We start from the raw sequence: 25484 nt of genomic DNA on the forward strand, positions 1-25484 counted from the left end.
CTTGCCGTTTTACACCCACGAGGCGGATTACAAATGATTGGTCGTCCCGAGGCCTCAGATTTCCAGAGTGAATGCAGATTAGCGTTAGCGATAACGGCGTCAATCAAACTTGTTTTTTTTTGTCGTTTGTCATTTTCCGACAAGCCTTTTTGCCATTTTTTACGAGCGCTCGCCGTCTCACATCCACGTGGCGGTAAAAACAACCCGCGCCGGCCAACTTTGACGAAGCACAAAAGGTCTCTCAGCTTTGTTTCAAGTCTCAAGAACGACCCAATTGTCGCCCCCCAAACGCTTCGCTGGGCTTTGTTAGAATAGCGGCTTCTTTTCACGCTGGAGTGACAATCAACTATTCTGCCGAGTTCATTGAAAGACAGCTTTTGACGGCGCTCGCGCGCGTTAGGAACTTTGGCTGAGGGGAAGACGACTTGAAGCTCCGCTAAGTACCAAACGGGAAATTATTAATTTCAAAAATCAACAAAGGACAGAAAAAAAATGGGGGCGGGGGCTCTTGATGGTGTTCAACGGCGACGATTTTGTAAGCCTTATCTGGAAATCTAGCTAGATATCTAGCTGGCTAACTCGCTAGCTATCTATTAGCTAACTATCTCGGACGCTACCTCTCGAGCTAAACATCTATTAGTTATCTGTTAGCTAACTAATCTTGTTATCTAGCTGCAAGCTATCTCGCTGGCTACCTCGCTAGCTATTTATTAGCTATCTAGCTAGCTACCTCTCAGCTAGCTATCTATTAGTTATCTATTAGCTAACTAATCTTGCTATCTAACAGCTAGCTATCTAACTGGCTACCTTTCTAGCTATTAGCTATCTAGCTAGCTAGCTACCTTTCTAGCAAGCTATCTATTAGTTATCTATTAGCTACCAAATCTTGCTATCTAGCTGGCTACCTAACTAGCTATTTATTTGCTATCAATATGCTATCTATTAGCCATTTGGCTAGCTAGCTATCAGCTATATATTAGCTAGCTACCTATCAATTAGCTAGCTAACTACCTTTCTAGCTCGCTATCTATTAGTTATCTATTAGCTAACTGACCTTGCTATCTAGCTGCTAGCTCTCTATCTGGCTTGCTAGCTATCTATTTGCTAACTAGCTATCTAGCTGGATACCTAACTAGCTATCTATTTGCTTTGTATTAGCTATCTATTAGCTAGCTAGCTTCCTATCTATTTGAGTTACTTCCAGGTTGAGTGAACGCTGGCGCATGTGGCTGCCGCTGCTCACCCACAGAAAAACCTTTCCTGTGACTGTAAAGTGACCTTGAGAGTTTTGAAAGGGGCTTGAAATGAAATGTATTCTTATAATTATTATAAAATTGGCGTTTTTGTGTTTATTATGTTTGTCATTATAAGTGCCTTGCACGCTGGGTCAGAGAGGACAGTCATTTCATCTGTGCTGTATGTCATGCATATTAGCATATTTGACAATAAAGCTGACTTTGACATTGAAACGTCTTCATGACAAGACGGAACAAAAGCTGGCGGTCACGCTACGACTACGTGCACATGCGCACTCAACGCAATTTAATTTGGTGAACACTTGAAAACAACCAGCACCGCCTCATCCAAAGTCACCAAGAGAGCCTACTTCCTCTTTTTTTCAAAGGTGGTGTCAAACGGACGTATGGCGCCATCTGCTGGCTGGCAGTGAAATGACAACCATTCGCAACAGGGCAAAACGAATTTGGTGAAAATATCCGCCGTCCACTCATCCAGGGTGGATGTTTGTCCAGGAATATTGCTCTCTGTGGACAATCAGACCGTTTAGTAATTAATTAACCACTTAATGAATTAGCTAATTAACTCATTCGGCACCATTCCCAAATGGGTAATTGAAAAGCATGACGTTGAGCGCATTCCCAAATTAGTTCTGCTTTTGATTTTTCATGCTTGCGCCGGTCACACCTCTACCGTGTTTTTCCATTCCACGAGGGGGCAGCATTTGGCTTTTTTTTCCATGTTAGCACTTTGTGAGATGCTGGCTGGCTAGCCAAAATTGTCGTACACGTTGCAGCCTATTAGCGCGTTGCGGTGCCAGTCATAGAATTACAAATTTGAAAAAAGGGTCGTGGTCGTAAGTACGGGTGGTCGTAAGTCGAGCCGGTCGTAAGTCGGATGTTACCTGTACTGTATATACAGTAAAGTCTCGTTATATCGATATTCTTGGGTCAAAAAAAATGTCGATATAACCGTACTATCGATATGTCTGATCCTGTGCCGTACCGCACTCTTGCAATCGTGACTCTGAGTATCACTCGACATTGTTGACATTGTTCACACGAGAAAAACCACGAATTTCAGCATGTACAAACATGAAAAACAGCGATTATTGCAAGCGATAAAGATATCTGAATACAACACAATTAAATACATGTATGGAAAACGAAAAGTGCAACGTTTACATTATTTACGTTGAAGTATTCTGCGGCATGTCAAACTATTTCAGGATGAAGGAGTTGCTTGTTGGATTGTCCCCCACAGCCACGATTGCCTTGTACGTTGTTCACATATCACAATTCGTACGTTTCCCCATGGTTGAAATTGGTGTCAAACAACTGTATAAGAAGACTACAGTATTGTGATGTTCTCATCCTCTTTGATCCAGGTCCGAAGTCCAACGCTTCGTATGGCGTCTTTATTATGGTAGAAAATGGCGTCTGCTACACTGCGCAAGACACGGAAGCTGGTCACGTGACAAAGTCACGTGACTGATACAGATTTCGATAATGGTAGTACTGTATAGAAACCCCTAAGCAAATATCGATTCACCTTAAACTGCTTTTGTATCGATATCAACATGGTAAAATGGCCGGCAGGTGATGAAACAGAGCACCGTAGTAACCGGATTATCATAATAACCATGTATCGTACTAAACTGAACTAATTATACAGAAAAAGACTAGAAATTTGCTGGGAAATGAAAATCATATTGTTTTAAGCAGTATTATCAATATAAACGATATCGATACAACGAGACTTTACTGTAATTGGTTCCCAGGATGTGTGTAAGGCATAAAGTGTGTATTCCAAACATTCATATAACATAGGAAACCATTAGAATGAGACTAATCCGTTTCCAGGTCCCCATAAAACAATTTTAAACTAAATAAGCCTTTATACTACACACAATACACCTTATTTCATGTATAATAAATGTGCTATGGTATTGTAATTAAAGAAATATACTGTACTGTATAATAGTCATTTACGGAGACTTTACGGATATTGTATTGTATTTTGGACATCTGCCCCCATTTCAGCTCAGAAAACTCCAAACCCATATCCTTTAGGAATTAAGACTTTTTTTTCTGATGAAAGAAGAGAGTCTAAGGTGCTGCATTGAATGTTTATGTCTTCCTAAAACTTAATATTCTGTGGGTCCTAGAATTTGAGTGACAATGACAAAAATCCTGGCACTGGAGTGGACACATTTTTGCACATCATCTGGCAGTCAATGAGGATAATGCGTCGGTCGGGGAGGGGAGTCCAGTGGTGCATTCAGGTGCACTCGGTTAGGTTTCGGTTGTAAACCAAGCCATAAAAAATCCGGAATTTTTGGGTGAAAATTAAATCAGGTTGAGAATCGAGACCTTCGAAAACGCAACTTTGACTGTACAACCCCCCTGAAAAAAATAAATAAAAAGGCGACTTACTGATGGGCGAGGCCGGCTTCTTCCCAGGGGGGCCGCCGTTGTTACGGTGGGGGGTCGGCGAGGGCTTGTAGGACTGCCCGGTTGCCCGGTACATGGCCTGCACCCACAGCGCTCGGTCTTGCTCGTCCTCGCAGGCGAACACAACCAGGTCACCCTCACGCACCGCGTTGAAGAACATGCTGCCGCCCTGCAGCCCTGCCAACACACAAAATCAACCAATCAATCAATCGCAGGACAAATAGAGGTAACATCCGAGTTACGACCGTGTTCCGTTACAACAAAATGGTCGTAAGTCAAACGGTCGTTAAGTCGAATTCCATTCAAAATGGCTGACGTGGCGTTTCCACGACAGGATAGTATACGATGTCTGTTGTTTTGAAGCAACGTTTTCGATCTTATATATACCAAACTGTTTACAATTCATTTATAAATTTGATCACTTTTAGTGTCATTTTTTATTTCATTTTATCGATTTTTATTATTGTATAACTGTACCTGTAATAAACTGTTTACTGTACAGTTCATTTATAAATGTTATACTTACCTTTCAGTGTTGTTTTTGTCATTTTATATTTCTACTAGTACTACTGTATCGAGTGTAGTCACGCAGTAGATTGCTGTGCAGGTGTGTGACATGTTGGTTGGCCCAAATTGTAGTATGCATTGCCGGCTTCTTGTGCGTTGCGGTGCCAGCCGTAGAATTAAAAGGAAAAAAAGGGTCTGGCGGTCGTGGTCGTAAGTATGAGTGGTCGTAACTCGCGCCGGTCGTAACATGGATGTTACCCGTACTGGATTTTGGCAAACCTACCGGGCTGCGGGAGGCAGTAGTCCACAGTGTAGCCTTCCAGCTGCATCAGCTCCTGAGGTTCGGGCTTCTTCTGGCGGTAGCTGCACATGGCGAAGGTGTACTGGCTCACCTGGACCAGAACATAGTACCTCCTTTTCCAGCGCTTCCAAACGCGATGTCCCAGCGCGTACAAATAGCTGAAAGCAAAGTGAGCGAGGGGTGGGGGGGCATTTTTATTCCCGCATCCGACGCGCCGTGCTTCACGATGGTCACTAAAGAGGAAAAGCCTCAACATGGAACGAGGAAAAACTCATTGGAGAGAAACTAAAAAAATTCTAAAACAGTGATACCTCACAGAAAGTGTGTGGAAGGTGAAAAGTTTGTCTTCCAAACATTTATTTCTCATAAGAAACGATTAAAATGAGAATAATCCATTCCCGGGTCCCCATAAAATTTGATGTATAATAAATATGCTATTGTATTACAATGAAAGATATAAACTGTATTGTATAATCAAGTCGTTTTTTTGGACATTTGTGTTGGTCGTCGAACGAGTTGCCTCTTGATATCAGAGTGAAGTTGCCGTGCTTTCTCAGGGATAATACCCTCACTCACGCTGTCCCCTGCTAGCTGCTTTTTGTTAATCCAAATCAACAGAAGTTTTTCTTCTGTGTCCTCTTCGGCTTAACAAGAACAAGAAGAAGAACAAGAAGAAGAAGAAAAAGAAGAAGAACGAGAAGAAGAACAAGAGACAGAAGAACAAGAACAAGAACAGCAAGAACAAGAAGAACAAGAACAAGAAGAACAAGAAGAAGAAGAACAAGAACAAGAAGAACAAGAAGAAGAACAAGAACAAGAAACAGAAGAACAAGAACATCAAGAAGAAGAAGAACAAGAAGAACAAGAACAAGAACAAGAAGAAGAACAAGAATAAGAAAAAGAAGAAGAACAAGAACAAGAAGAACAAGAACAAGAAACAGAAGGGCAAGAAACAGAAGAACAAGAAGAACAACAAGAACAAGAACGAGAACGAGAACAAGAACAAGAAGAACAAGAACAAGAAGAACAAGAACAAGAAGAACAAGAACAAGAACAAGACCAAGAACAAGAACGAGAACGAGAACAAGAAGAACAACAAGAAGAACCAGAACAAGAACAAGAAGAACAAGAACAAGAATATCAAGAAGAAGAACATCAAGAAGAAGAAGAACAAGAAGAACAAGAACAAGAACAAGAATAAGAAAAAGAAGAAGAACAAGAACATCAAGAAGAAGAAGAACAAGAAGAACAAGAACAAGAACAAGAAGAACAAGAACAAGAAGAACAAGAACAAGAGGAACAAGAAGAACAAGAACAAGAAGAACAAGAAGAACAAGAAGAACAAGAACAAGAAACAGAAGGGCAACAAACAGAAGAACAAGAAGAACAAGAAGAACAAGAAGAACAAGAACAAGAACAAGAAGATCAAGAACAAGAACAAGAAGAACAACAAGAACAAGAACAAGAAGAACAAGAACAAGAAGAACAAGAAGAACAAGAAGAACAAGAACAAGAACGAGAACAAGAAGAACAAGAAGAACAAGAACAAGAACGAGAACAAGAAGAACAAGAACAAGAAGAACAAGAAGAACAAGAACAAGAACAACAAGAACAAGAACAAGAACAAGAACAAGAAGAAGAAGAAGAAGAAGAAGAACAAGAACAAGAAGAACCAGAACAAGAACAAGAAGAAGAAGAATACTGTTAGAACTAGTTGATACACATGCTAAAAACATCCTATGTTATTTCATTTCTACTTATTCTCATCAATTAGCAAGCTATGAATTAGTAAATCCATATATGTATGTAGTTTAGTATGGCTCTTATTTGTATGTGTTAATTAGTATACATGTACTCAGCTTGTACTTAGGATACAAATCTAGCTAACACGTTTCAGTCTAATAATAAATATTCATGATTGTATCTAGCAGATGATAGGTCCTTTCCAAAATGACATCACTCCTGTTGTTTATAAATGTCTGAGACGAGCTCTCTTGCCTCTCTGTCCCTTGGCCTAGCTTCTCCCCTGGAGAACATCCTCTCGCTGCCTTATGACAAATATTCCTTTATTTGTATATCACCTTGCTTCCTGCTGATTTAATATTTAGACTATAGAGAGCTGAACCAGGAAGAACAACATTTAACCCAACATATACATTTTATTTCAAGCGCCTTTCAAAGCTCTCAAGGAGATAGAGCTACACACAAAAAATGCAATTGAGCCATTATTCACTCCTAGCTATCCACAGGAATCGTCGTCCCTGTCCCACTCAAAACGGTGGCTGTCACACCAATTCTTAAAAAGCCCGGATCTGATCCCAATGACTTCAAAAACCTTCGCCCCCATTTCTCACCTTCCTTTTATTTCCAAAATCCTTGAAAAAGCTACACTCTCACCTCTCCCAGAATGATGTCTATGAACCATTCCAATCTGGTTTCCGCCCCCACCGCAGTACAGAATCAGCCCTCTTAAAAGTCACGAACAATCTTCTTTTGGCAGTTGACGCCGGCTTACTCTCAACTTGCCTGTGGCGGGGTCTTTTTCGCTCCCATAATAGCAAAAGTACTAATAAATAATAATAATACATTACAAATCAAATGGAATTCAGTTGGATTTGGGTGACGTGAGAGTTCATGGCGACGGGGGAAGAAGCTGTTTGAAGATGTCTGCTGGATTTAGTGCCCATGGATCGGTAGCGCTGGAAAAGGTGGTGGGCAGCGTGTCGAGGGTGCTTTTGGTTTGTTTTCAGTTTGAAATGGCGGCGTACACATAGCCAGCAGATATTTCTCTGCGTTTATGATCGGAATGAACTTTTTTTTTCTTTGAACGAAGCGAAGTGCAATAAGCATAAAAGGAGAGTGGGGTGTGTGTCGGCTTTGCGGCGAAATTATTTTGTGTGGAGTAGCTGCAGGGTTGACCCGCTTTTGCGCTGCGGCCTTGACTGCAGCCTTTTCTTCACTTTCTTTCGTTCTTTTTTTTTCAGCACTTGATTGATTTTCTCTCCCGCTCGCGTCAGCTTCGATTTTTAGCCAAAGATCCGTTCCGCACGTCTGGCTTCATTTTGATGCAATACGTTAACACCAACGACAGCTTGTTGGGATTGTAAATGTGTGAAAAATGGAGGACTGCCTCAAAAAAAAAAAAGTCAGAACATTATGACGATTTAGATTTATTTCTGTTAAAAAATAGAATATCTAAATACAGTGACACCTTGACTTAGGAACGCTTTAGCTACCGAACTTTTTGCCTTACAAACGTTAAATTCGCGAGAATATAATCTTGGCATACCAACTAGTTTTCGGGAAACACAGGGAGCGCCACAATGAGTGACTGTGTCGTTCACGAACGAGCCGGTTCTTGGAGCTCCTAACAAGGAGCTGAAAAAGGCAGCCAACTTTTTTCCCCTCTATTCCCCGTCCCCGGTCTTCGGTTAAAGCCGCATGTGATTGGTCAAGATCCGTGGTAGAGGAGGGAGGGGACACACGCAGCAGTGAGCGGGGGGAGGGGTTACAGAAACACACGCGCACGCACACGAAAGGGAGACGACAGAGCTTGGCACAAAAAAAGCACACGAAAGGGAGACGACAGCTTGAAACAAAAAAACAAAAGTGAAATGGTGAGAAAACGGATAGAAAACAGTATAATGTGGACTTGTTTCAACTCTATTGATAAAGGCATTTATTGTTCAAAGGCAGAGTGTAGACTGCAAGGTTAAAATATCCCATCAATCAGGCTCCACAAATAACTAGCGCTCAATGGCACTAGCCGTCTTTACAATTTGAAGAGAACATACAAGCAAGGGAACCAGCTATTAATGATGTTTCTAGTGTGTCTGCCTGCATCTGTTGATGTTGCAATATCACAATTTCTAAGATGTACAACCCAAAACTCCTTGAGACACTTTATGCAAAAAGCTATCCATTTCATCAAGCCATCAACGACCATCACAAAAGTCAATAAAACGACTTGATTATACAGTACAGTTTATTTCTTTAATTACAATACCATAGCACATTTAGTATACATAAAATAAGGTATATTGTGTGGAGTTTTAAGGCTTATTTAGTTGTAAATTTGGTTTTATGGGCACCTGGGAACGGATTATTCTCATTTTAATGATTTCCTATCGGAAATTAATGGTTGGAATACACACTTTTCACCTTACACACACTTTCTGGGAACCAATTAAGTTCGTAAGCCAAAGTATCACTGTATTAGTATAAAAAATATGTACATTTTGGGTGTTACAATTGCCTAACTCGTTTTTTTTTAATTCAACTGGAGTTGGAAGGCTGCATCGTATTTGAATTTTATGTTAATCGTTATTTGAACGTATTCAATGACCTGACGATTATTATTTTTATTTTATTTTTTTAATATTAAACCTTACTTATTTTCACCATTTGATGAAATCATCCGGGACCTTCTCATTGGGCTTTCTCAATAGACTCTAAATGATGTTTAGTTTATTTTTTTTAAATGGTACTTATGTTTATTCGAATATTGGGGTGGAGCCAACTCAATAAAATCGTAAAAATTGGGGAATTAAATGGTCAAGAAATGAGCGCATGCGATTTTTATTGCGTCGTTTTCACAAAATGAAAAGATTCACCGATCCTTTCATTTTTTTTAGTTTGCATTTTATTTTGCTCTTTTGTTTTTCAAGTCAATTTATTCACCGTGGCGTGACCTTGAGACGGGAGCGTTTCAACGTGAAGGCGAAGCGGCCCCCCACAGATGGAGGATCGAGGGGGAGGATAAAATGCGACAAAATGAATGGCTCCTTCTTCACTTGGGAATTTTTTTTTTGTGGTCCTGTTGTTTGCAAAATGTACGATCGATTTTCCTCATGTAATACAAGTCCAAGATGGCGGCCGAGTTTGCAGCCGTCGACAAGTGCGGATACAGACACAAATAGTTTTTCAGCATTTTGGGCCACCACATTCATCAAAGAAGGGAATGTGCTGAGCGGTTGCGCCTTTTCGGCAGCACCAAAATGCCAGCACCGTTTTTGATTTGGGACGGATGTCAGTGCCATTTGTGGAACTGCCGCTACATGGAATTAATAATCATAATAATAATAATAATAATAATAATAATAATAATACATGTCATGCATAAGCGCCTTTCAAAACTCTCAAGACCATTTAAATTATTGTTATGTTGTTATTTTATTATTATTATTATTATTATTATTATTATGAAACAAAAACATGCACAATTGCATCAATTATGTCTGTAAATATAAATAAAAAATGTTAAATTTGCCATTTCAAGAAGACCCTCCCCCGACCCAAGTACTCCAATCAACTTGGGAGTTGTCATGGCAACAGAAGACGTTCAAGTCCCTTTCAGGCTGGTTGGAATTTCAAAACAACCTCTTGATGAATTCAATCCTTCACGGATCACCTCAACTTGGTAGACATCAACATTAAATTTACTCACGAGGACATTAAAGAGAACCAACTAGCCTTTTTGGATTGTAAAGTAATTATAAAAGAGGACAGAGCGCTAAAAACAGAAGTCTTTCGGAAGGCTACGCACACTGACCATTACTTACGTTACGATTCTAACGACCCTCTACAACACAAACTAGGAGTTATCAGAACCCTCCAGCATAGGGCTAAAGTAATACCAACAAGCATCGAAGGTAGAGAAAAGGAGTCACAACATATCAGGAGAACACTCACTAACTGTGGGTACCCTCAGTGGCCGTTTAACAAATGTCAGAGAGAAAGAATAGGGAATGAAACCAAAAATTCTGAAGATACAAAAAGGAGAGGAGTAGCAGGACCTTGCATTGCAGGAGTTTCTGAAAAACTACAGTCCGTTGGCAACACAAAATTCCTACTTACAGTGAGACCTCAGCTTACGAACTTAATTGGTTCCCAGACAGTGTGTACGCCAAAAAGTGTGTATCACAACAAAAAACCATAGGAAACCATTAAAATGGGAATAATCCGTTCCCAGGTTTCCATAAAATATACTTTTCAACTAAATAAGCCTTACAACTACACACAACATATCTTATTCTATGTATAATAAATGTGCTATTGTATTGTAATGAAAGAAATACACTGCACAGTATGATAAAGTCACTTTATTTACATGTGTGATGGTCGTTGATGGCTCTTAATTGACACCTGTTGCTTTATGACTTGTAAGGTCTTACGAAACTGAGGCATCACATTATCATTCATCATGTTGATGATTCTCATAGCCTTTTCTGGATGGAACTGCTCAATAAAAGCCTGCACAAATCAAATCCTCTGTGTTGAGGACCTCATTGTGGTCAGCAACAAGCTCCTCGATGTCATCTGCATCCACTTCGAGTCCCGTAGGTGCTGGCCGAGATTTTATTACAGCAAAAGGCGCGAGTCCGATGATTCCACGGACGCGGAATAAAACGCGTCATTAGTCACGTGAAAGCATCGACTAAATAACGCCTTTGTGTAAAGTTTACATGTGCGAAACACGAACAAGGTGTGCGTTTGTGGCGTCACATGTGCACACCGCAGCTGTCATGTGAATCTCAGCCTCACAGTGTCTTCCCTGAGAGTAACATTCTTCATTTCCACCATTGCCACTATCCTTCGCCTAAAAGCTTTACAGTGTTGTGTAAACTTTACACAAAGGCGTTACTTAGTCGATGCTTTCACGTGACTAATGACGCCGAAATTGTCACGTGCGAGTTGACAGCTGGGGCGGCGCCACCGCTCGCGACACTTCAATTTCATTTAATTTCAACAAGTCTCTGAAGCTTTACACTGTAAAGCTTTTAGGCGAAGGATGGTGGCCATGGTGGAAATGAAGAATGTTACTCTCAGGGAAGTGACACACAGCGTGAGAGATGTGTCAGGCTGAGATTCACATGTCAGCCGCGGTGTGCACATGTGACGCCACAAACGCACACCTCGTTCGTGTTTCTCAATGATCTCCTTCTCCTTGACGGTGATTTTATTTTTTGTGTCTTCTCCGGCTGAACACGAGCCCGTGGTGGGGTTTTTTCGGTCCCATAATAGTAAAATTATCTGCAATAAGCTCCCCGGAGGCGATCGACGTGTGAATTCAGAAAGAGGGGGCGTGGAAAGTAGCGCCGGCTGGAGCGCTGTTCGGTCGTGTGCTTCCGCCAAAGATCCGAAGATCACTCCGCCAGATTCAAAGAGCACTCCGCCAGCCGTGGTGGGTGTGTATCGCGAAAAGTAGTGCGGATTTCAAGGTTTAATTTTCCTAAATTTGACGTTCGTAAGACGAAAAGTTCGTAAGATAAGGTGTTCGTGAGCTGAGGTATCACTGTATTTCAAACCGATAAACACTTTAAGGCAAAAATTAGTGCATCCAAAAGATAGGCTGCCAAATGAAAAACAAAGTAATGTAGTTTATTCAATACATTGTAAGAATGAAAATTGTAAAGAGCAATACATTGGGGAGACTGAACAAATTCTCAAAAAGACTATCAACATCGCAGGGATAATACTAGTGGGCCTCAATCGGCAGTACATATGCACCTAAAAGCTAGCAACCACTCATTTGACGACAATGAGGTTAAAATCTTAGCGAAAGAACATTTCGCGAGAGCGATTTTCAAAAAACAGCTAAATCCTTGACAAAACCGATATGGTGGTGTGAGACTGGTTCAATTTGGATTGTTCGTACAGCCTGTTTAGGCAACATAGGATTAGTAATGCTGATGAGGTGATACCGGAGGACGTGGGGCAATCAGGCCAGTCGTTAGTCAGGACAATAGGAGCAATCAGTGGAGCCGCAGGGAGTAGTCCTCTACTTCTCCCAACCTGAGAGCAGGGACCTATCATAGCAGTGTCCGGCACCACTATGTCTGGACAGTAGGGATATATATATAGGGCCTATACTACCAGTAAGAATTTAGTTCGCTGAAGAAGCATCTTGGATAAGAAGCGAAACGTCTGACACCTTCAAAGAAGTACAGATGACGGCTGAAGATGGCTGAAGATACCTTTTCATCGATGGACCACTCATGTAAGACTGAGAGCTTACAGACGTAAAACAGCCTCTTGCTGCCATCTTGTGGTCAATATGCTGTGCTGACAAGTTTAGAGAATCTTTTTGAAAAATATTTGTTTATTTATTTGATATTTTTTTATATTGCTATATATATTTGTCCTTTAACATACATTTTTGTCATTTCATTTAGGTTCAATGGAAGAGATTTATTTGTAATACAAAATATAAAAATTCTGCAGGTATATATTTGATTTAAATACATTTAGTCAACACTTTTTCTTTTTATAATATTTCATTTTAGAGTATTTTTTTAACGTCACATAAAATTAAATCGTTTTTCATTGACCAAATAGTATGAACAAATGATGCTTTGTAGTCCTTCACCAAATCTCCATTTTGGATAAATACGTCTGTGTAAGCTCTCAGTCGTACAGGAGTGGTCCATCGATGAGAAGGTTTCTTCAGCCGTCATCTGTACTTTTTTTTTTTTACAGATGACGGCTGAAGAAACCGTCTCATCGATTTTGGATAAATCTATGAAATATTCAGATAATTTTGCCAATGAAGGTACAACATCGGTCATTGGCAAAATAACTCATTAAAGGAAAACCGACATCACTTTTTTGTTTCCTAACTGACATCAGAAAAACGTTTTATAGCAGCTAAAATACCCAAAACACGCAGTATGACATTTTTATTCAAACACCAATAAAAATGACTTAAAGTGTCCAAAATCTGCAAAAAAAATGAGCTGCCAATTGGGCATCTTCAGAAAGTCCCGGCCCCAGTTCATGACGTCACGCCAAGACGTCTTGCATTGCTCGAGAATCAAAACAATGGCTTCAGATTCGGAGAACATGCTTTCTTATTACACATTGATAAATTCCTTATATGGAGCTTGGTCGCCCTTTTCTGGCTCTTTTTGGTGAAACACGACGTTTTCAGACCAAGTACAGCAAAATGCATTGACGTGATGGAAGGAATGCTACAATGTGAAGCCATTTTACAAATTACGGACACAACTTGTCCGAAGACGTCGGTTGTCCTTTAAGTGCTAATATTAGGAATTAATTGAATACAGGTAACATCAGAGTTACGACCGGGTTCCGTTCCCGGGTCGTAAGCAATGTTCCCTCTAAGCTGCGCGCATGGGCAATTGCGCACCGCTTGCACATACTCAGCGCACATAAACATCTATGCAGCGCACAACATAAAACAGAAACGCATTACATCAAATTTTATATATATATATATATATATATATATATATATATATATATATATATATATATATATATATATATATATATATACACACACACACACACCCACACACACACGCATACACGCACACACACACACGCATCACACACACACACATCAAATGTGGCATATACCAAGGTGATGAACTCTCACCACTGCTGTTCTGCATTGGACTGAACCCCCTCAGCCAGATAATCGCCAAGACAGGCTATGGATACCGCCTCAGAAATGGAGCTACGATCAGTCACCTCCTCTACATGGATGACATAAAGCTGTATGCTAAGAGCGAAAGGGACATAGACTCCCTGATCCACACAACCAGGATCTACAGCAGTGACATCGGGATGTCATTCGGGCTGGAGAAATGTAGTCGGATGGTGACTAAGAGAGGCAAGGTAGTCCACACTGAAGGGGTCTCACTCCCTGAAGGAACAAATACTAGACATTGAAAACAGCTACAAGTACCTCGGTATACCACAGGCCAATGGCAACCTCGAACTCGCAACAAGGAAAGCGGCTACGACCAAATACCTCCAGCAGGTGAGGCAAGTCCTGAGAAGCCAGCTCAATGGCAAGAACAAGACCCGGGCAATAAGCAGCTATGCCCTGCCAGTGATCAGATACCCTGCAGGAATAATAAGGTGGCCAAAGGAAGAGATTCAGACCACGGATGTTAAGACCCGAAAACTCCTCACCATGCACGGAGGGTTCCATCCCAAGTCCAGCACCCTGAGACTGTACACAAGCCGTAAGGAAGGAGGCCGGGGACTAGTGAGTGTGAGAGCCACTGTCCAGGATGAAACATCCAAGCTCAATGAATACATCAAAGAGAAGGCTCCAACGGATGATGTACTCAGAGAATGTCTCAGACAATGGGGAACAGAGGATGAGGTGCTGGAAGAGGGACAATCATGGGAGGAAAAGCCCCTACACGGGATGTACCACCGAACCATCACTGAAGTGGCTGATCTCAAGAAGTCCTATCAGTGGCTAGAGAGGGCTGGCCTCAAGGAGAACACAGAGGCACTCATCCTTGCTGCTCAAGAACAGGCCCTGAACACCAGAGCCATCGAGGCAGGGATATACCACACCAGGCAAGACCCAAGGTGTATGTTGTGCAAAGAGGCACCTGAGACAATCCAACACATAATTGCAGGCTGTAAGATGCTGGCAGGGAAAGCCTACATGGAGCGCCTTCACCAGGTAGCTGGCATAGTCTACCGAAACATCTGTGCGGAGGATGGACTGGAAACCCCAAGGTCAAAATGGGAAACACCTCCAAAAGTAGTAGAGAATGACCGAGCAAAGATCTTGTGGGAACCAGATATCGTGGTCATAGATAAAGGGCAAAGGAAAGCCGTTGTCGTGGATGTAGTGGTCCCGAGTGATGGAAACATCAGAAAGAAGGAACATGAGAAAATGGAGAAATACCAAGGGCTCAGAGAGGAGCTGGAGAGAGCCTGGGAGGTAAAGGTGACAGTCGTGCCTGTGGTGGTCGGAGCACTCGGGGCAGTAACCCCCAAACTAGACGAGTGGTTGCAACAGATCCTGGGAACAACATCAGATATCTTGGTCCAGAAAAGCACACTGCTAGGAACAGCACGGATACTACGCAGAACCCTCAAGCTTCCTGGCCTCTGGTAGAGGACCTGAGCTAAAATGGGGGACAGACACCACCCATGGTGGGTGACACGAGGATTTTTTTATATATACTATATATATAGTACCATTTTGCAATGTAACTCAATGAGTGACAGGTGTCCAGTCAATAATGCCGTACAGTTCACGTACGCTACGCAGCCAATCGGAGCAGAACGCGAATGTGCCCTGCCCATACGCGCCGTGATACTGGTGTATGGCCACAGCGTACATATCTGATGTTGCTTACAGTGGTCCTCAGTGTGCTCAGGGAGCTTTTGTGTCTGCTCAGACACATGAAAAATTAGAGGGAACATTTGTCGTAAGTCGAAATCCATTCAAAATGGCCGACAGGATAGTATACGATCTCAATCTGTTTTTTTAAAGCAACATTTTCTCTTGAATTCTTTTATATACCAAACTGTTTACAGTTCATTTATAAATTTGATCACTTTTTGTCGTTTTTCTCATTTTATATTTCGTATTATCGATTTTTAACTATATCTGTAATGTATACAAAATAGTTTACTGTACAGTTCATTTATAAATGTTATTCTTACCCTGCGCTCCTTGCTAACGGCCAGAAGAGGTCGCCCGACACACACACTCGGACTCAGGCGGACGCCGAAGGCAAAAAGCAGTGTACAGTACTACAGGAGATGTTGCCGAGATGGTGACAGGTGAGGCACAGCCTCACCTCTCATCATGGAAATATCAAATGACAAAATAAATTAAACAGTGGTATTTATTTAGTGATTAGTAGTTTAATGTTCTTTTCCATTTAACTTCGCCATTTTTGGATTTTTTTTTTTTTTCCAAAATCGCTGAATTTTCACATTTACCGTTCAAATACTAAGTGGACACGAGCGGTGAGGCAGCAGCCGGCTGTGCCTCACCAAGGATTGCGCAATCACTATGCTAACTGTGCTGGCTTGCTCTGCAGTGAGACCGCATTGCTGTCCCTCTGCATATCGTTATTAAAGTCTTCAAAAGCTATATGTATAGTATATGAACTAAATTTCTACAGTTTAGTTGGTGTACAGTCACTGTAATGTACAGTCACTGTACATTATAAACACTGTACTACAGTGTTTATTTTATTTTTATCAAAACTGTGTGCATCGGTGAGGCACACAGTTCTCCTGCCTCATGACAGGGAGCGCTGGTAATTAGAGATTCTTCTTGCGACTCCTCGGCTGCAGAATAATCGAATTAGTGACAGCAAGCTACAGTAAACAGTTAGCAAGTTAAGTGCAACCATCCAGTCATTTTTTTCGTGTTGCTTGGCCTTATTTTCAGAACAGTGGATTATATATCTAAATTGAAAGAATTTTCGAAACTGGACTTTCAATCGAAGCAGGATATAATAATTAAAGGAAGACCAACACCGGACTGTATAGCTCACAAAAAGGTGAGGGATGAATGTAAATCTCCTGGACAGCTTCTCATCTTTTTGGCCAAGAAGGATCTCATTGAAACTATTCCTGAAGCGACAAAGTTGCTCCAGCTCGTGCTCACTGTTCCAGCTACTACAGCATCAGTGGAGCGCTCATTCTCAGCTCAAAAGACTGAAAACATACAGTCGGAACAGGACTGATCAAGGATGACTTTCTTCACTGGCAGTGATCTCCATTGAGACAGAGACTTGGACTTCATTCATAACTAAAGGTAACACGATAAAGTTTTTTTAATACTTTTTTTCTATGCTACAGTTTGTATACAGTATATAAAGAATACTGACATGACATAAACAAAACACGTTAACTGTTGCCAATCAAATGGTGAATAAGCTACTCTGTGGAGTTCATATGTTTGTAAATCTGACTCTGATGACGTCAGTGCCTCACCAGCCATGAACCTCACCGGACGTCACTGGAATGTATTGAGTGTAGTCACGCAGTAGATTGCTGTGCGAGTGTGTGACATGCTGGGTGGCCAAAATTGTAGTACGCTTTGCCGGCTGCTTGCGCGTTGCGATGCCAGGCATACAATTTTAAAAAAGGGGAAAAAAAGGGTCTGGCGGTTGTGGTCGTAACTCGCACCGGTTGTAACTCAAATGTTACCTGTACAGTGATACCTTGGCTTACGAACTTAATTGGTTCCCAGACAGAGTGTGTAAGGTGAAAAAGTGTGTATCCCAAAAATTAATTTCCCATAGGAAACAATTAAAATGAGAATAATCAGTTCCCAGGTCCACATAAAACATATTTTTTCTACCTTCTAATTTTCTAATCCTTAAAACGACAAAAAATATACCTTATTTTACGTATAATAAATGTGCTATGGTATTATAATTAAAGAAATAAACTGTACAGTATAATAAAGTCATTTTATTGACCTTTGTGATGGTCGTTGATGGCTTGATGGAATGGAATGGCCGCTTTCATCAGCATTAAACACTTGATGAGGAACGTAGCCTTCTTCTTTCACCATCTTGAGGAATAATCCCTTGTAGGTGCTTTCTCTGCGATAATTTTACCTTGTTCCTCATCAATTGTGTTCTGTTTAGCTGGGTTGATAGATTTTTGCATCAAGTCTACAGATGGCTTGTGCAGGTTATTTGTGGAACCTGATTGATGGGATATTTTAACCTTGCAGTCTACACTCCGCTCTTGAACTATCAGAGTTGAAACGAGTCCAAATTTCACTTTTTTCTATCCATTTTATCACTCTCTGTCATCTGCCTGTCTCTTTAATGTTTGAAACCTCCCCTCACTGCTGCGTTCTTGACCAATCACGTGGCTTTAACCGAAGACTGGCGGCGGGGAATAGAGGTCGGCTGCCATTTTCTTGTCAGGTGAACAGGCTCGTTTGCCAACGACACATCACTCATTGTGGCGCTCTGTGTGTATCCCGAAAAAAAGTTTGTATGCCAAGGTAAATTTTTCATAAATGTAACGTTCGTAAACCGAAAGGTTCGTAAGCCAAGGGGTTTGTAAACCGAGGTATCACTGTATATTTCTTTCTTGTTTCATGGGGCGGAGTTTGTCTAAATTGAAGGATGGGGGAGGGAGGGTCGCTTGCCAACTCACCCGCTGTGCTTCATGTTGGGCGGCTTGTCCATGCGCACGGCCATTTTGATCTTCAGCTCGGCGTCCTGGCTGTTCTTGGGCACCGCCATGCGGTGGAAGACGGCCTGCTTGGGCCCATTGGTGGTGGGGTTGAGGACCACCTGGAAGGGAGGCCCTATGAGAGGGGGTTGTGGGGGAAGCCCAAAAGCTCGACGGGATGGGGGGGACTCACCCGGCCCAGCTCCTTGTCCTCCAGGGCCAGGACGCCCGTGTTCTCCATGAAGAGTTTGACTTTGACGCAGGGCAGCGGGTGCGTGGTGCAGAAGTCACCTTGTGTGGCCCACCTGCGACACGGACGGCCACACTGGATCAATTTAAGAGGGGAGAGGGGAGGCAAGAACTTTTTTTCTAGTTCCATTTGGGCTCATTTTTCATTTTCTTCAACTAAAATCGGGATGTGGTGGGACACGGCCACCAAAAAAAAAAAACATGTGACTGACATTCGGATGGATCGATCACACAATCAATGGCGTGTATAATCTTCAAGTCAAGTCAGGAAACATATTAGCTATCTAGCTAGCTATTGGCAATATGGCTAACTAGCTAGCTATTTGAGTCAGGAAACATATTAGCTCTATAGTTAGCTAGCTAGCTATTAGCTATATAGCATTCTATTAGCTAGCTAGCTTTCTATGTTTATGAGTTATTCCGGGTTGAGTGAACGCTAGCCCGTGTGGCTGCCGCTGCTCACCCACAGAAAAACTTATCCTGTGACCGTAAAGTGACATTGAGAGTTTTGAAAGACGCTTAGAAATTCAATATATTATTATTGTATTTGATTTCAAAGAGAGTTAATTATAGTAAATTATATGAAAAACGAATTTCCAATGTAAAAAATGTTTAATACAGGTAACATCCGACTTACAACCAAGTTCCGTTCCGACCAAACGGTCGTAAGTCAAAATGGTCGCAAGTCGAAATCCATTCAAAATATTGAATAGCGATTCGGAGACTAAATGACTCGCAAACTCCCCCCCTCTGGTGCCATCACACAGCTGCTAATTGCTGTGTGAGAGTGAGATGCTGGCTGGCTGGCCAAAATTGTCGTACGCGTTGCCGTCCTGCTAGCGCATTGCGGTGCCAGGCGTATAATAAAATTTGTAAAAATAGGGTCTGGAGGTCGGGGTCGTAAGTATGGGTGGTCGTAAGTCGAGCCGGTTGTATATTTTTTATTTATTTATATGGCTCCCTATTCATCTGGCTGGCTAGCTATCTAGCTAACCCAGAGTAAACCCAATCCAAAAAAATCCATTCGCTCTTTCATATTCCGCTAAGCACACATTTGCGACCAACAATGAGGCGCTCTATCAATTTTTACATACTGTATTTCTACTAAGTTTACCCAAATAGCTACCCAGCTAGTTTTCAAGCTAGCTACACTAGCTACCTAGTTATTTGCTATCTATTAGCTATCAGCTATCTAGCTGGCTCACTAGCTACCTCACTAGCTATCTATTAGCTAGCCAGTTAGATTTCTATCTATTTGAGTTACTTCCGGGTTGAGTGAATGCTGGCGAACGTGGCTACCGCTGCTCACCCACAGCAAAACGTATCACGTGACTGTAAAGTGACGTTGAGAGTTTTGAAAGGCGCTTATAAATGAAATATATTATTATTGTTGTTGATGTTGTTGTTGTTATTATTGTTATTGTGATTAGTATTATTATTATTATGGCTCCCTATTAGGAGTCGGCTCCAGTCGTTCACTTCCAAGAACAGCTTGTCCATGCGCACGGCCATTTTGATCTTCAGCTCGGCGTCCTGGCTGTTCTTGGGCAACGCCATGCGGTGGAAGTCGGCCTTCTTGGGCCCGTTGGCCCGAGAAGAGCCGGTTCGTTCCTGAACGACACATCACTAATTTGCAGACAGGGTGTTGACGCCTGAGCGAGCATGCGGCCATTTTGAGGGTCAAAGGGGGTTTTGGGGGGGACTGACTGGGGTCTGGAGGCTTCTGCCTGGTTGGTCTGCAGTTTTTCGCCTCCTTCCACTTCCATGGTGCAGTACACGATCCGGTTGGGGGCCACCGACTTGAGCCCCTGAACCTCCACGATCACCACCTGGACACAACTTTGGTTCGTTGGTTGGTTCCTCGGTTGGTTAGCATGCTAGCACGTTTGACCCGCCACTCACCTCTAGCGTGAAGGACAGCAAGACGTCCGACTTGGACAAGACGTCCACCTCGTCGCCGAGGTCCAGGAAGGAGTTGTTGAGCGAGGAGCGCTTGAGCTTCTGCTTCAAGTCCACCCCCCCTTTCGACACAGGGAGGCTCTCCAAATTGGCCATCAGCAGGTTGACGGACGAGCGCAACTCGTCGGCGTACAGGGCGTCCATGTCGGGCGACACCAACTTCGGGCACCTCCTTTCCTGAGGGACAAATGATGACTTCATCAGGGGTGGGGGACTTGTGGGAGGGGCTTAGCCGATTGCTCCTCACCGCCACGATTCTCTCCACCAGCTTCAACCGGCCATCCAGCTCTCGGCGGATCTGAGCCGCCTGCTCGTCCATGTTGTCCAGCTGGGGGGAGGAAAAGACAAACTGTGACATTTTCGCGGAGTGATACCTTGGCTTACGAATGTAATTGGTTCCCAGAAAAGTGTGTATCACAAAAAATAATTTCCCATAGGAAACCATTAAAATGAGAATAATCCATTCCCAGACTCCTCAAGACCTGGTCCGACCAGCTGTGTGTCATTGTCCAGCACTTGTTCAACCTGAGCCTGAAGCTGGGCAGAGTTCCACAGCTGTGGAAAACGTCATGCCTGGTACCAGTGCCCAAGATTGCCAACCCAAAGTAACTCAACAGCTACAGACCAGTGGCGCTGACGTCTCACCTGATGAAGACGCTGAAGAGACTCGTCCTCGCCCACCTGCGACCGCTGGCAAGCTCATCGCTGGACACGCTACAGTTTGCCTACCAGCCCAGCATCGGTGTGGAGGATGCCATCATCTACCTCCTCCACTCGGCGTTACTGCACCTGGAGAATGCTGGGAGCACGGTGAGGATCACGTTCTTCGATTTCTCCAGTGCCTTCAACACCATCCAGCCAAATCTACTAGGGGATAAGCATGCCGGAGTCGACCACCAACTCACATTCTGGATTACAGATTACCTCACAAACAGGCCACAATATGTGAGGGTGAAGAACTGTGAGTCGGACAGGCTTCTCTGCAGTACCAGAGCGCCGCAGGGGACAGTCCTGGCTCCATTCCTGTTCACCCTTTACACCTCGGACTTCAACTACAACACCCCAACCTGCCACCTTCAGAAGTTCTCTGACGACTCAGCTATTGTCGGCTTCATTACAGAGGGAGACGATCGGGAGTACAGGGGACTGACAAAGGACTTTGTGGACTGGTGCCAGCAGAATCACCTCCAGATCAACACGGGGAAAACCAAGGAGCTGGTGGTGGACTTCTGCAGGAAACAATCCTCACCGGCACCGTTGAACATCCAGGGTTCGGACATTGAGAGGGTGACCTCCAACAAGTACCTGGGGTGAACAATAAACTGGACTGGACTACAAACACGGATGCCCTAATCAAAAAGGGACAGTCGCCTCTTCCTACTCAGGAAACAGGTCTTTTGGAGTTCAGGGGTCACTCCTAAAGACTTTCTATGACTCTGTGGTGGCTCCACTATGGAATTGTCTGCTGGTCAGGCAGCATCACCACCCAGGACAGGAAAAGACTGGAGCCCCTTGTCAAGAGGGCCAGTTCTGTCCTGGGCTGCTCGCTGGACTCTCTGGAGGAGGTGAGCAACAGACGGACGCGCGCTAAACTAAAAGCTATGATGGGCAGCCCCTCCCACCCCCTCCTGCCCACCCTGACAGCACTGGGTAGCTCCTTCAGCCAGAGACTATTACACCCGCGCTGCAAGAAGGAGAGGTACCGCCGCTCGTTCCTACCGACTGCTGTCAGGCTTCGCAATTCTCAATGATCACATGTGAAAAAAAACTGGACACTTTTAAATATGGGTTTATGCAATATATCAATATGTCTTTCTTGATACTTGCACAATGTACAGTTTTTTTATGAAACGGTTTTGCACATTTACATTTGCACAGTATACAGCTGACATTTTTATTTTGTTATGCTTAGAATATCTTGTTTTCTATCCTTTCACCCCCCACCCCATCCCCTTTCAAATTGCTGCTGTGGACTTCAAATTTCCCCATTGTGGGACAAATAAAGGTATTCTGATTCTGATTAAATATATAAATGTTCCAAATATAATATATAAATATAGAAACGTTTCACAAATATGATATATACGGCTATATAAGGCTTACAAAATTAGAATGTAGAAAATTATGTTTTATGGGGACCTGGGAACGGATTATTCTCATTTTAATGGTTTCCTATGGGAAATCAATTTTTGGGATGCACACTTTTGCCGTACACACTCTGTCTGGGAAGCAATTAAATTTATAAGCCAAGGTATCACTGTACAGGTAACCACGACCGCCAGACCCTTTTTTCCCCTTTCTTAAAATTTGTACGTCTGGCACCGCAACGCGCAAGCAGCCGGCAACGCGTACTACAATTCTGACCAGCCAGCATGTCACACACTCGCACAGCAATCTACTGCGTGACTACAATCAATATATTCGTTATACAGTGCAGATACCGTCTACTACATCGGTTTTATATGTTATATTTTTATCTTATTTATGTTTTATTCTATTTTGTGCCTTACACTCTGTTTGGGAACCAATTAAGTTTGTATACAAATATATGAATATCTCAAAGTTTACCAAATATATCCATTTATCGAAAGGTTTTCCAAATATAATACATAAATAGATAGAAAAGTTTTCAAAAATAATAGCTAAATAGATAAATGTTTTCCAAATATAAGGTATGTAAATATATCAATTTTCCAAATAAAATATATAAATATTGAAAGGTTTTCCAAATATAATATATGAATATATCAGTTTAACAAATATAATATGATATACATTTATGGAAAGGTTTTCCAAAGATAATACATAAATATATAGAAATGTTTTCCAAAAATAATATCTAAATAGATAAATGTTTTCCAATATGTAAATATATAAATTTTCCAAATATTAGATATAAACATATACAGTAAAGTCTCGTTATATCGATATCGGATATATCGATAGTCCCGGTTATATCGATACTATTTCTATGCACGCACAGAGAAAATTACATGCAAACAGGGTCGGATATATCGATAGTCCCGGTTATATCGATATTTTTTCGGACTCCCTTGAATATCGATATAACAAGACTTTACTGTAAATATAGAAATGTTTTCCAAATATAATATATAAATCTATAAATATTTTCTAAGTATCACATATAAATGTAGAAAAGTTTTCAAAATACAATCTTTTATCAAATTTGGGGGTTGTCTGGAATTTCAGAAAAATCAAAGATTCCGAAAAAATGTTGACCTGGCAGGCGTTGTAGAGCATCTGGTGCTCAAACTTGCGCACCCCCAGAATGTTCTGGAACATGTGGTAGAGCTGCTCCTTGCTGAGGATCAGCTCGGACGCGGCGGCGGCGAGGTGCGGGCGTTGGGGCTGGCGGCGCGCGTCCTCCTCGTGGCCCTTGTAGATTGCGTCGTACTTGGCCATCCAGGAGCTCAGCACCGTCTCCTTGCTCAGGCCGTCCATCTCGGGGAGTCCGCGCACCCGCCGCTCGATGTTCTTCTTGAAGACCTCGCGGAAGTCGCCGGACGAGCAACCGCCGCTCTGAACCATGCGCCACACGCGCTCGCTCTTCAGGAAGCCCTGCCCAAAAAAAACGCAAACCAGAGTTGAACAAGATGATAGTGGACTTCTACCGCAGTTGGTTCGGGGATGCCACAAAAAAATGGACAAAATCCCACTTCAACCGACAGAAAAAAAATCATTGGCGCCGCCATAGACACTCTCGAGGACTTGAACACTGCAAGAATCAAGACAAGGCCCTCCGCATCCTGCCCACCACCTTTTCCAGTGACTTACTTACTTTTCCATCCCGTTAGAATCATTTTCGCTCCAGCTCTGTACTCACTTGAACCACTGCCTGCTTGATACTTTACACATTGTCTCACCGTTTTTCCTGAGAGCTAACACTTACATTAAAGGACAACCGACATCACTTTTTTGTTTCCTAACTGACATTAGAAAAACGTTTTATAGCATCTAAAATACCCAAAACACACAGTACGATATTTTTAGTCAAATGCAAAACACCAATAATAATGACTTAAAGTGTCCAAAATATGCAAAAAAAATGAACCCGGAAGTGGCCAGTTTCAGAAGGTCCCGCCCCCTTCTTCGTGGTGTCACCCCAAGACAAGATGCCTTGCTGGAGAATCAAAACAATGCAACAATTCCACAGGCTGATTAATTCCTTACACGGAGCTTTGTCGCCCTTTTCTGCCTCTTTTTGGTGCAATACAAAGTTTTCAGACCAAACAAATACAGCAAAATGCATTGACGTGATGGAAGGACTGCGACAATGTGTCCTTTTTTCGGTCAGGGGTGTTCCTTCAGTGACGTAGGGTGAGGACTCGTCACCCACTCAAAAACAAGACTTCCGGAATATTCAGCGCGATTCTTTAAACGTAAAATATCGCTATATGCGGTGGAATCTTTGCAAAATACACTCAGTAGAAGTCATTTGAAGCCATTTTACAAATTATGGACACAACTTGTCCGGAGACGTCGGTTGTCCTTTAAAGAATTCCATTCGATTGGATTTGGAATTTGGGATTTGATTGGTTGGGTGGGATTGGATTGGGATGTGGATTTGGATGTGGGGTTGGATTTGGGGTTGGATTTGGGGTTGGATTTGGGGTTGGATTTAGGGTTGGATTTGGGGTTGGATTTAGGGTTGGATTTGGGGTCGGATTTGGGGTTGGATTTGGGGTTGGATTTGGGGTTGGATTTAGGGTTGGATTTGGGGTTGGATTTGGATTGGATTTGGGGTTGGATTTGGGGTCGGATTTGGGATTGGATTTAGGGTTGGATTTGGGGTCGGATTTGGATTGGATTTGGGATTGGATTTG

The 25484-nt window shown here is 42.5% G+C and overlaps 1 protein-coding gene across 1 annotated transcript in view; it reads right to left on the reverse strand.

Moving 5' to 3' along the window:
• Window positions 1-25484, reverse strand: part of cadps2 (calcium dependent secretion activator 2) — a 125744-nt gene that overhangs the window by 87879 nt on the left and 12381 nt on the right. The window contains exons 3-10 of the mRNA XM_088995605.1: window positions 23881-24219; window positions 20888-20968; window positions 20584-20817; window positions 20389-20510; window positions 18626-18737; window positions 18415-18554; window positions 4480-4655; window positions 3672-3866 (exon numbers count right to left, since the gene is read on the reverse strand). Of these exons, the coding sequence (XP_088851731.1) occupies window positions 3672-3866; window positions 4480-4655; window positions 18415-18554; window positions 18626-18737; window positions 20389-20510; window positions 20584-20817; window positions 20888-20968; window positions 23881-24219 (1399 nt within the window). The remainder of the gene's footprint in view (window positions 1-3671; window positions 3867-4479; window positions 4656-18414; window positions 18555-18625; window positions 18738-20388; window positions 20511-20583; window positions 20818-20887; window positions 20969-23880; window positions 24220-25484) is intronic.

Source organism: Hippocampus bargibanti, linkage group LG05 (assembly GCF_051943395.1).
Source record: "Hippocampus bargibanti isolate YZ-2025 linkage group LG05, ASM5194339v1, whole genome shotgun sequence".
NCBI classification, from domain to species: Eukaryota; Metazoa; Chordata; class Actinopteri; order Syngnathiformes; family Syngnathidae; genus Hippocampus; species Hippocampus bargibanti.